The 13,348-nt window shown below is 32.5% G+C and overlaps 1 protein-coding gene across 2 annotated transcripts in view; it reads right to left on the bottom strand.

Moving 5' to 3' along the window:
- The window catches only part of LOC113186243 (cadherin-9), a 99,044-nt gene extending 95,463 nt beyond the window's left edge, over positions 1 to 3,581 (bottom strand). Inside the window, exon 1 of one of the 2 annotated variants that reach the window (XM_026393638.2) lies at positions 3,354 to 3,581. In XM_026393638.2, the coding sequence (XP_026249423.1) occupies positions 3,354 to 3,581 (228 nt within the window). The remainder of the gene's footprint in view (positions 1 to 3,353) is intronic. The other variant, XM_026393639.1, reaches the window with a different exon arrangement.
- Positions 3,582 to 13,348: the final 9,767 nt, after the last annotated feature.

Below are 13,348 nucleotides of genomic sequence, written 5' to 3'. Positions count from 1 at the left end.
GTTCTTTAGGATCTTGTTCAAATGTAACAAATAATCTCATGTGGACTGGGCATGAAGTTCAGATGTAGAGCACTTACTTAGCTTATGCTAGGCCCTGGATTTTAACCCAAGCACACATGCACACTTGCATGCGTGTGCACACACACATACACACCAAAAGTACATGTAAAGATTCTTCAACAAAAGAGTAAAAGCCCTTGCCATACTTCTTGCTAAATTTTATTCATTTCTCTCTTGTTCAATATTATTATTCTGCATAAAAATTTCAATGAAATGTCTCTGTTCAGATAGAAGAGGAACTAGATGGCAATTGTGACTTTGAAATTATTTTGAGTAAGAAATAAAGGATTATCTTGTTACATAAAAGAGTATTAGTAAATCTCTGACACATTAGATTAGGCATTTTTCCTCTGCTTTCAATCCTACCTTCTTAAATTTGTTTACATGAACATTTTTACTGAATCCTCCTGCCCACATCAGCAGATTCTTACAAAAGCCTAGAAAATAGCAGAATCTTAGAATAAAAGAAATTTTAATGGCAATTGATTTAATATAACAAAAATCTGAGGGTTAGAAAACTAAATGACATAAATTCTATACCGTTTCAAATGCCACAATCAGGATCAAATCTTGTAAGTTGCATATTTGTGGGTGTTCATATATGTAAAGATTAAATTTGCTGCTGTTATTTTGTTCATTCTTTAATTGCTTCTTTTATATTTATGATGAAACCTTAGTTTCTATTCAGATTATTTGTTATTCCAACTTTACTTAATTTTATATCACCTGTAAATAAATGTTTTGTTTTTAATTTTCTGTGTTACGTAGTATGTACAAAAACTGAAACCAAACTATAAAATTATAAGAAATACAATATAAGAAATATAATTTTTTTCATTAGAAACTTCCTGTCTCTTTCCAGTCCTGGTGCGTGGTGAATTTGGCAGGTGTAACTTCACAAGGCGTAATGCCTCCAGTGCAGTAGATTCTGAAGGATAAAAGTTTAGTTTACCAGGACAACCAGCAGCAATATGGTCACAGACACTGTCTTTGTGGTGTTCGAGAGGTTCAGTCTTTACTAGAATTCTTGTGTTTCTCTATGTTCTGGGTCAAGGGCTCTGTTAGCTTCTGTATAGGCATGTAACTAATGAAGTTAAAAGTAATGAGAACAGGGTAGGCTAGCGTGAATAAGCTCCTAATAACAAAGGCTCCAAAGTGGTTAGTATCCCACTTCTACAGTGAACTACATATGTAGTAAGGGCAGATGTAAAATCTGGTTCTACACCAAAACTGAGAAAGAATTGGGTGTCTTATTTTGTTGAAGACTTTTTCCATATATGTAGATTTTACATGGAAAAAATTAAAAAGTGAACATATATGTTTGGCTTAATTATTCTCATTAAATGAAAATTCTCATAATCATAATGAGTTTTCTATTTTTGACTTATTATCTGTTTGTTGAGGTTAAAAAGACAAACAAATTAAACATCTTAAATTTGTTCATGGGTTTAAAAAATGTCACTTGGCTAAAACAAATGATAAAACATTTTATGAAAAGTAACAAAACAGATTGGTCACCTACTTTTAGTAATCATTTGTAAGAGATTATATAATTTATTAAAAATAAGGAAAGTAGTACCTAAAGATTTAAAACATATTGTGTATTTTAAGTTGTTCATGTAGCAATGCAGTCAACATACAAATTAATCAACTCATTGTTCCGAAGGAAGCATTTTTGTTTTCAACTAAAATCAAATGCTTGTAGTAGTGCCTTAACAGTCTTGAGATTATGAGTATTTCTTTTTATCAGTGGCTATTTTTCTGTATCTGTGAGTCTCCAAGGATGAAACTATTTCTGTAGTAAGGTCCTGTGATCTGAATGTGTCCTTTATACCCTGCCTTAGAAAAGGAATCATGAGGCAATTTCAAGTCCTTAGACACAAATGTCTGCTTGTTGAACTGGAAACGTCTTCACGTTAGTTAATAACTATGGTGTGAAGAGTGATGTTAAATGAGGGATGCTGGAGGATGCCATATGACTAACCCGAGGAGAAATAACAGAGAAAAGAGCAGCCAGTGAACTGAAGGGTCAAGTGAGATGACCTATGGAACCAGAGGAGATATATCAAAAGAAGTGGAAAAATGGGCTTCTGGAAAGGGAGGCTGCATTTGAAAAGCATATTGTCCACACACAAATAAAGAAGTAGACCAATATTTAAGCAATTTCACAGAATAAATGCACTTCTGGGTTGATATAGAAAGCTATAACTTTGTGCTATCAGGTACTCTTTTATTTTATTTTTTTTTATTTTGGGATTATTCTAATGTATTCACCTGGTGTCAGTGAGTCGATAGTCCAATTATTAGAATTCCATCTAGGATTTTTGTTCAAGAATCAAGAAAAATAAATATATGGTCTGTGTATAATGTTAGTATTTATGTTTACTTACATGCTTATTCTCATAATTGGGTAACACCTCAGCACTGGGTATAAATCAAATATAATCAGGGTGAAAAAATGAATTGTCCTGAGTATAGAATAGAATTAATAAGATTGGTAAGAAATGACAGATAGGTTGTGCCACTAAAGAAAAAATAAATAAGAATGAATTGACAAAATAGGTAATGCATGAAATAAAGAGAAGGATCTTTTTAAACACAAAAGGAAGACATGAGGAAGTGAGTTATACATTTTCAATTACCATTTGTTATTGGTTGCTGATGAGAAACCATTCATGTTGCTGCTATTAACATAAAGGTATACTTCCCTAAAGATAGTGTCTTCTTTCGCCTTCTTTTGTCTTTTCTTCTTCCTTCTGCCTTTAAACTTTTAGTCTGGATTATAGTCAGGAAGTAGTTCAGTCTGATATTAAGATATGGAAGCATCTAGAAATAATTTACTTCTCACACAGAACATGCTATTCTTATGATGAACTAGTCATTTATAGATACCACTATATTTTAATAATGTTATGGTATACTAAAATTGTGATTTGTTTTTTTTCTTATATAGCAGACAGTTATCATAATTTCAAATAACATTTCAAGGAAAGTGTTCTTTAGAATGAATACATATAGAATCAATTCATATGTCATCATTAACACTGAACCAAGGCCACACATGAGCTATATTATTTTGATTCTTTTTTCAGATAGTGATATAAAATGGGCATGTGAATACATCACATTCCACATACTACCTTTCTGAAATAATCTGCAAGAGCATGCTTTTCAAACATCATATTTAAGCAATTTTTTTCTGAATAATTATTAGTTGTGGGGAAAATTGGTACAAATAATAAATAAACAGCTATCACTTTCAAGTTTTGGAATTCTCATATCAAAGTCCTTACCTTGCCTACATATTGTGTGTCTGTACCTGTGTACTCTTCCAACAAGAAGAATTGATTCCACATCCAGCCACGCTTGGTGCGACGAAGCATTTTACCATCATCTTTTGTCAAGCTCACTATCCTCTGGCTGGGTAAGTAACTGCTACCGTTTTCTTGTAATGGGATGGTGTCAACTGTGTGCAAGATGTAGGTCCAGATGAATAATGGTAGACAATGGTAAGTCCTCATTATCTGCTACTTCAGAAGGATGTCAAATTCAATGTATTGTCTGTATCTCCTGAAGAGGAGGAGAGAAAATGGTTTTACTAAGTTGTGTCACACTTTCACACAACCTGTAGACTAAAAATCTATTCTGACTGCTATTTAAGTTTATATATAATTTTTCTATTATAAAGCAGTGAACCACCATTAAAAATTCATATAACACATAGATAATTAGGGGGATATTGATATCTTCTAATATATACATAAGGATAGCTAAAGTAAACTAAATACAATCTAAATGAATTCAGAGATATGAGCCCAGTATAGCAGAAAAGAGAATGGAGACTAGCAAGTATTGTTATAGATGTTTGCTACAGTGCAAAACTATCAGCTCTGTCCATCATACCTATGTCACTTAATTCCCAAATCTATTACTTTTAAAAAAGGTATGATTTATAATAAAACATATACATGATTGCAAAAACACTCCCCAGTAAAAAAAATCCTAAACCTCATCATTTTCTGAATCTGAAATATCAGTTGATAATAACTGTCATTCATCAGGGCTGTTATAGCTAAACATAATCTTGAGAGCTATGGGGTAACTGGTAAATTTACCCACAATCAAGTTAAAATTCTTTAATAAATATCCAAATTAACAACTAGTACTTAGAAAATATCTTGTGGGAGGAAAAATAATATCTAATCACCACTACTGCAGAACCTACCCAGTAGTGGGTAGATTGGCCATGGTGAAATGAAAAATTAGCAGCAAGAGAATTTCAAGGAAGCTGATGCTTCACTTATATAAAACAACAAATTCCTTAGCTGATTACACTGGTTACCTTGATTTCTTCCCATGGGAAGAAATTATTTTTTCCATTGACCTTGATAACCACATTTGCAGGAGACATTGAATATCACTCTAAATGATCTGTGGCATATTTTAACTTAGATGCACCCTTCATGCAGACTGTAGGCCTTTGAACAAAATGTCTATCTGTATTAACTGGATCCAGAGATTCAGGCAGGGGTCAAGGTCCCATAGGCCTTGCAAAACTAGAGGAAGAAATTCACATTCATTTCCAGTGAAATGAAAGGCTGTTCAAAGATTTTTACATAATATATTTAGAAAAGATCAATCTGGCGTTTAAATAGAAAATAGCCTAAAAAGTAGGAAAGGGATTTGGTTAAGGGAGAGATCAATTGGAGTCTGTTGTTCTAGTTCAGAAAGGAATGAGCACAGCATACAAAGAAGTGTTTTGATGTGAAAGCAGAGTCTGTACTATAAATCCCTTTGATCCTTTAATATGGCCACACATATACTACAATTTTGGAATTCTTTAGTTTCTCATAGCCTTTACCTGCAACTGTCTTTGAACCATGTCCTCTGGTGACTGGAGCCACTTTACCCTTATGCAAAAGGAGACTGAAGTGCTACAACTTTGTAAGCATCTCCCATGGATTTCCTTAGCCTGTACTTATTAGATGCAAAAGTGGGAAAACCCACACATTATTTATTTGCAAGAATCCCCTGCAAAATCATGCTGAATCTGGAAATCTGACACCTGTCTTTGGCTTCTTTTTCTTGATTGTTCTGCTTTCTATCCATTCCTTCTTCCCTATTTCTTCCTTTTGCACTGAGATGGTCTGACTTGTGCTTTCTCCATCACTGTAGTGAGAAAGGACATAACTTGCTTGATTTTTCAGGTTCACAGTTAAAGAGAAATTTTACTTTTGAATATATCATTCTTTAATCTCACTCATATCTGATTTATATCATAATAGATGAGTTTTGTGACTTGACTACAGATTTACTAATGAAATGTCTTAAGATACTTGGGACTTTGGGGATAAAATGTACATACTATACATGTGGAAGTCATGGATTGGGGAGGGGCTGTAGTGGAAATATGGACTGAATGTTTGTATCACATTAAGGTCCATAAGTTGAGATCCTAACACCCGAGATAATATTATTAGAAGGTAGGAATTTCAGGAAGTGATTAGATTTATATCAGGCCTTAAAGATGCAACCCTCATAATGAGATTAGTGCCTCTACAAAGACATCAAGGAGACGGAATTCTTTTGTGACTGTCAGCTGGGTAAGGGCGCTATAAGAAAACTGCAAAATGCAAACCAAGAGAGTCCTCATCATGCCCCAGATCTGCGGACACCTTGACCTTGACTCCTCATTCTCTGGAGCTGTCACAAATAAATGTTTGCTATTTAAACTGTTCATTCTATGATAAGTTGTAATAGCAACCAGAATCAACTATGACACAGTGATATTACTCTATATGTATTAACCTGAAGCTTCCTTTATGTGTTTTAAAACTTGCCTTCATGCCAGGCATGGTGGCAAAAAAAAAAAAAAATGTAATTCCAGTGGTTCTGGAGGCTGAGCGAGAAGGATTGAAAGTTCAAAGCCAGCCTCAGTAAAAACAGCACTTGCCTTTAGACACTCTGACCTTGATCAGTTTACTTAGTTCATCAAAGGTATCCCCTTCTTGTTTCCCTGTTTCTTCATAATATTCTACTTTTTTGAAGTCTCTTAAAAAAATCTTTCAAAAGATAGTTTACCACATTATAGTTTCTTTTACTTTTCTTCTACTCTGTATATTCTTCACATTGTTTTTGACAACTTTTAATATAATTTTTATTTAGTGTATAATATGCTTGTTTCTCTTAGCTGCAATGTAACTTACATGATATGATATATTTTGTGTACATCTGTGTCTTGCACATAAAATAGTTGACAGATATGTATTAAACTAACTGGTTAATAGATTAATGCTAATATAGATACCCCCATTTTGAATCCAGTATTCCATTTGAGATTGACTTTCTATTCTGTTGCATAAACAAGGTAATAAATAAATGGAAAAATTTACCTAGGAGAAAATATCTTTTCTGAAAGAATGGGGCATGTTTTTGCTTCCTATAAAAATGAAAAAACCTTCAGTGATATGATTAATATTCACAAGCATTTGCATCAAATGTGATTAAGTATGAACTTCAGTAGTGATTGGTATAATTTATAGAGTGTTTATATGAACTTTACATCCCCTTCATTAAATACCTTTATTTTTCTCATAACTCTTCACATATTTGTTTCACATTTAGGGAACATTAGTACAGCTCTCTTGTGGCTAATTTAATACCTGTACATTCCTTGGCTCTGGATAAAAGTGCACATTTTAAAAGGTTTTCTGCTGCTTTTGATTTTAAAGTTAGCAAGCTCTTATCCCATGAGGTTTATTAAAAATTCCTCATAGTCTTTATTCACTCAATAGCAACAAGCTGACTACCAAAATTTCTATGCTTAATTATCTCTATCAGCCTTAAATACTTTGCATTTTAATCATGTTTCTGTTGATAAATAAATGCTATCAGATGTATGATGAAGTACAATATTTTAAATTTGGATTAACTTTGATTTTATAATCAGGGAATTCACTGCAATCTTGTTAACTTTAAAAACCGAAAATTGTTTTATTATTATTCCCTTGTACCCTTAATTATGTTCAATTGCATTTAAAAGAAATTTTTTGGTTATTTATGAATCAAGAAAAAATGTTCGTTTTTGTAATTAAGTAGATTGTTTAGCATATAAACTGCACATCTAAAATTAAATTGTATTCTTTCATATTCTTTTCCTTGTAAATGCACATTTGTATGTTTTTAATTCAGATAAGGTATTTCATTCCTATTTTTAGGCAAATTTTCTCAGATGAAAGGTACATATAAAGCAAGTGTGTGTGATTAATTTTGCTGTCTTATCATTTTGCTGTTTGTAATCAACAATGAATTTTCAAATATATTAAAGTAGTGATCTTCAAGAAAAGCTTTGATAAAGAATCATAAGACATTACATCCCTGAGTTTTTTTTTTAAATATTTTAATACGACATGTCTCAGTTTTGCAGAGTTGAAGCAAAACCATTTCTTTACCTGTAATTTTGTGTCTTGGAAAAGTTATGCATATATTTTCAGATTATTTGATTCCTGTAATCTTCCCAACTCTCTTTTCTTTATCTCTTCGATCATTTGTTAGAAAAAAGTCTCACAACTTAAATAAATGATAAATATATAAAGAACATATTCAGCCAATATGTGTGACACCAAAATTATGGATCTTTTAAAATCAATAATCTTTTTATAGCAAATATGTTTTTAGAAAAATCTTTTTTATGGTAATTGATAATTGAGACATTTATTGTGTAAAAATATGTTTGTGTGAATATATATACTTATATACATATTTCATTATTAGTTTATGTTTATTTAATATATACATATTTAAGTTTCCTACAATCAGTTATAGATTTTTTTCCTAGAATGTTATGCCTAACACTATTGTTCTATAATTCATTATCTCATTTTTATCTAAATAAAGAGCACAAAATTGGTTCAAGGAAAACAATATTATATTTCAGAAACATGAGCTTCCAGCATCATGTGAACAGTCTTTATTTGGTATCATCAGTGAACTTCTGGATTTAAAAATTTAGTTTTTAAACCTTCCCTAGAAAATTGACAGCATAAACTAGTATGATAAGAACAGTTGGGAAATAAGGTTTTAATAATAACTTATCAAAATAACAATAATGGCATATGTGTCATAGAATATAAAGAGATAAATGGAAGGATAGACTCTTAAAATGTACCAACAACCATTGCCAGATTCTGAGAAAAAAAAATCATTATCTATGATAATAGAACTAGATTAAACAAATTAATGATCTATGGCTTTCTATAGCACATGGAAACACACATCCAGTTTCAATTAAAAGGACATAGGCCAACAATTTTTCTCTAATACTAACCCCACTGCCTGAATAAGTATCAAGGAATCAAAATTTACCTTTGTTCCTACCACAAAAATGTGCTTTTTGAAGGTCACAAAGTTTCTATTACATCAGTTAAACTAATGCAACACAAGACTGTAACAACCCAGGTGAAAAAGAAGAAAGCTGAAAGGGATATTATATTGTATCCATTTTAATTTGGATATATACTTTCTGTATTAATGGTTTTAGCTAGTGTCAGAGATGGAAAGACAACTGATAGGAAAGCAAGTATAGGTTTATGGCCTGCTTAAGAAATTTGGATAACAAATCATAATTAGCTTGGGGGAAAGTAGAATTTGATATCATCTCCAGTAAATGGTGATATTTTTTGTTAATATGTTCTTAAACACTGGAAACTAGAAAAAAATTTCAATTTGGTGATTCCAAAAATATAACATGCATTATGGAATCAGGCTAAATAAAGCCAAGGGTAATCCACATCCAACTGGGCAAAGGCAATTCAATGAGGAAAGGATAGTCTTTTTAACAAAAGGTGTGAGAACAATCAGGCAACCATGAGCAAGAAATCGACAATTAAAAGCTTATCCAAAAAATTAAAAAAAAATTCTCTAAAAGTTAATCTACATAAAACCCATAAGCCTTTCATATCAGCTAAGTCAAAATGGATCCAAGATAACAAATTTAATATTATAAAGTATAAAATTTCTGAAATAAAATACAGGACAATCAATACCTCAGTGACCTTGTGTTTGGTAGAGTTTTAGATATAGCATCAATAGTATAATTTGGTGAACACTACAATTGATAAGATGGACTTCTTTAAATTAAAAACAAATCTTCTCTGTTAAGAGAATAAAATTATAGGCAAAGTTGTGAATAAAATATACACGATACAGGTCAATTATGTAAATATATAAAAAAATCCCTGAAATTCAACAGAAAGACCCAAAAGAATTAAAATGTGAACCAAAGGTCTGAAAATTATCTGAAAAGATACATCAGCAAAATGGAAATACAGATGAAAAATAAGCATGCAAATATTCTCAAAATCATTGGCAGTTAGATAATTGCATTTAAAATGCTATAATACACATATAAGAGTGTCTAAAATCCAAATGTCAAATGCTGGCAAGGATGTAGGAATTATCCTTTATTGCTGGAGAGAATGCAAAATGGACCAGGCAATTTGGAAAACTATTTGAAGCTCTTTTTGTTGTTGTTGTTATTATTGTTGTTGTTTTGTTTTGTTTTTACAAAAGGAAACTTTGTTTTAACATGTAACACAAAAGGCACAGTTCTAGGTATGTACACAATGATGGAAAAAGAATTCATACCCAGAAACCTGTATATTAATGTTTATCTAACCTTTACTTATAATCTCTCAAAACCAAAAAGAAAGAGGTGGCTAGGTGGCTTGCTAGGTGGCTTGCTAGGTGGCTTGCTAGGTGGCTTACTAGGTGAACAAGTATAAACATTGTGACATTTACTAAAATAGAATGTTATTTAGTGATAGAAATGAGCTTTTGAGTCACACACACACACAAAGTGAGAAAACTTAAATGCAAAATACTAAGTGATAGTCTCTAGTCTGACAATGCTACACACTTAATGATTCTAATTCTGTGCCTTTCTGAAAGAGTCCAAATTAGGAAACCCTAATATCACCACAGTTTCCAAAGGTTGTGGAGCAGGATAGGAGGGCTTAGTAGGTGAAATATAGGGAAAGTGTTGGGTGATGGAACTTTTCTGTATTGTGGTGAGTTCCAAATTGTGCATTTATCAAAACTCATAAAACTTTACATAAAAGTTTATGAAGAGAAAAAATAATGTAAACAATTTAAAAATTTTTTTAAAGAAAAGAAAAGAAAAAGGTGCTTTGGAGATGAAGACTTGAAGAACAGCCCTGGATAAAATGCAGATTGTGACATGAGCATTTAGTTTCATTACAAATGGGTGAAACAGACTCAGTGGAGGCAGTGAGAGGGCAAAATTCTCATGCCAGTATATTTGGAAATTGGGGGCATTTCAGAGTAGGTAGAAAATGAATCATACCTATACACTGCAGTGTAGTTAGTAGAGTTGTTTTCCACAGAATGTGGGCTGACAATTCTCTTGCTGGACCTGATCAATTAAGTAAATAGATCTTAGAGTCAGGCTTCTTAATCTTGTTTTAATCTTCTAGAAATTCACAGATAAGAGAAAGAAGACAGAATGATCTCTTTGTATAAAAGTTGGAGTTATCAATGTAAACTGATTACCTTAATATAGATGGCTACATAGTCTGATATTTAGAAATGAGTGTATATGTGTGAGGTTTATACAAAGGTGCATATTCTTTGCTCTGTCAGCTGTGATGGCCTAGAAAGAACCACACACAGTACCAATATATCACCTATAGCTCAGACCTTGATTTCTAAAATCATTTTCCAATAAAAGAAACTAGGAATCAAAGAGAAATGGCTGATTCTATTACTAGAGTAAGGAATATACCAGAAATTACACATTCTCTCTCCCTCCCTCTCACCCTCCCTTGCTCTTTCTTTCTTATACAAAATAAAAATATATATTAATGGGGGTATGTTAAAAGAAAATAATGAGTGAGTCCTTGTGGATGAAACTAAAACTATCTGAGTAATAGAATAAAAAAAAAGAAGTATCATAACCATTAGGTAAAATAAATATTCATAATTTATTGATAAATTAATTTTGATATAAATGAGTAATTAAGTCTTTAAGAAATAATTAAAGACTCAAAATAGGAGAAGAAGCTCTCTAAAGATGGATTCCAGTGATTGCTGTAGATGTTCTGCTTTCATGGAGGAAGAACATAAATGCCCACTTTCTAAGCATGGCATGCACTTAGTAGCTTCCTTACCAAAAGGACACAATGGAAATTGGAAGAAACAAGTACCCCTACTTTAGAGAAACTTGACAAACAGCAGGTCAACCAGATCATTAAGGCCAATATCAACAAAGCTAAATAAAGGGTACAAGGACCCTTGATATGAAGAGATGAAGAAGTCACTTGACCTATCTGAACATCCTCCACAAGCACTGATCCCAATCTAATTAGAGAATAATATCTGAAAAATGTAAATGGAGCAGTATCTTACACAGCATATGAACAGTACTCCTAAAAATGTCCAGGCTATCAAAAGCAGAAAAAAAAATAAATTATCTTGTCCCTGAGGAGTCTTAAGTGACATGACTCCTAAATTAAATGTACTATCCTAGATAGAATCCTGGATGCCACCTATGAACTAGGAAAATTTGAACAACCTGTGGACATTGATAATTAATATATCAACATTCTTTCATCAATTATAAAAGCATATCATATTAATGTGAAATTTAAAAATAGACACAAATGGATACAGGGTTTTGAAGTACAAAAAAATAAACTATCTTCTCAATTTTTTGATAAATCTAAAATTATGATAAAAATATAAGCCTACGCAAGAAAAACAAAGCAATTTGAATAGTGAGAAGTATGGGGGTAGATACTTGTTTTAGTCAGCTTTTCTTGCAGTCACAAAAAGACCTAACAAGAACAATTTTAGATGAGAAAAAGATTATTTGAGAACTCACAGTTCCAGAGGTCTCAGTCTATGAAAGGCCAGCTCCATTTCTTGGAGCTTGAGGTGATACAGAACATCATGGCGGAAGATTGCTTTTGAGGGAAGGGACTCAAAACATCACATCAGAAAGCAGAGAGAGACTAAGCTCAGCTCACCAAATATATACTCCAAAGACACACCCTCAATGACCCCTGTCTTCCAGGCCTACTCTATCAGCCTAAAGCTACCACCTCATTAATCCCTGTCAGGGGATTAATTCACTGTTTAGGGTAAGGCTTTCTCAGCCCAGTCTTTTCACCTGTAAACCTTCTAGAATAGTCTCACACATAAGCTTTTAGAGGACACCTCATATACAAACCATAACAGTCCTGTTATTTTCAGTAGTGTGGTCAAAGAAGGCCTGTTTAGTATGGTGACACTAAAGTAGAAAGCTCAAAGGAGATAGGGAACAAGCTGTTAGGATTTCAGTAGGAACAGCTCTGCAGAGCAAAGACCCAGTACAAGGCGCATGCTTGACTTTGAGGTGGGGTGAAATGATATTTATGGAAGAAGACCTCATTGAAAGGACAAAAGAACACCTATAGGCAAGTGAACAAGAGAAATATAACAATGAGGTCAAACTGGCAGTAGGCTTCAGAGTCCTTAAAATTCAACACTGTTTTCACCTTCAAGAGGGTTTGTGAAAGAGTAGGATCATGATGCAAGTGAAATGTTGAATTAGTAATTCTGGCTGCTATATGAAAATAAGACTTTACAGCATAAGGAAAAAGAAAGAAAAATGATAAAAATGGATTTAAAATAATCTGTTGAAAATAAATGATTAATTTAATTTAAAAAAACAGAAGTGGAGAAAATAGTGATATATTTATGACTGTCTTGAACAGCAAATGAAGTTGTCATTTACTAAGAAGAGCCACTAGACATATTAATATGGTTTTATGTGGGAGTGGAAAGTCAAGTTTTGTATTTATTTATGTATTCATTTTTAAATTTGGTATCAGTGTTTAATCACTGAGCTACATTCCCACACCCTTTTATGTTGTAATTGCAACAGGGTCTCACTAAGTCACTTAGGCCTCCCTAAATTACTAAGGCTGGCTCTCAATTCACTATCCGCCTGCCTCAGCCTCCAAAGTTGCTGCAATTTCAGGTCACTGTGCCTGGCCAAGATTTTGATTTTTAACAGTGAAGAGCCATTTGTTCCACTTAACAACTACATCAAGGTAATCAAGTATTTATTTGACATGCAAGTATATATCATCACTCAAATATGTTTTCCAAAAGTCAAGTTTGGAAATTATAGTTGTTGGGAGTAGAATAATAATAGTGTAGTCCATCAGTATATTCCATAGTTGTTGAAATTATCAAAATGGTTGGAAGTAAACAATAAAATTTTATT

Source organism: Urocitellus parryii, chromosome 1, assembly GCF_045843805.1.
Source record: "Urocitellus parryii isolate mUroPar1 chromosome 1, mUroPar1.hap1, whole genome shotgun sequence".
Lineage (NCBI taxonomy): Eukaryota > Metazoa > Chordata > Mammalia > Rodentia > Sciuridae > Urocitellus > Urocitellus parryii.
The sequence above is the reverse complement of the archived record's forward strand: the minus strand, read 5'-3'. Positions and strand labels throughout refer to the sequence as shown.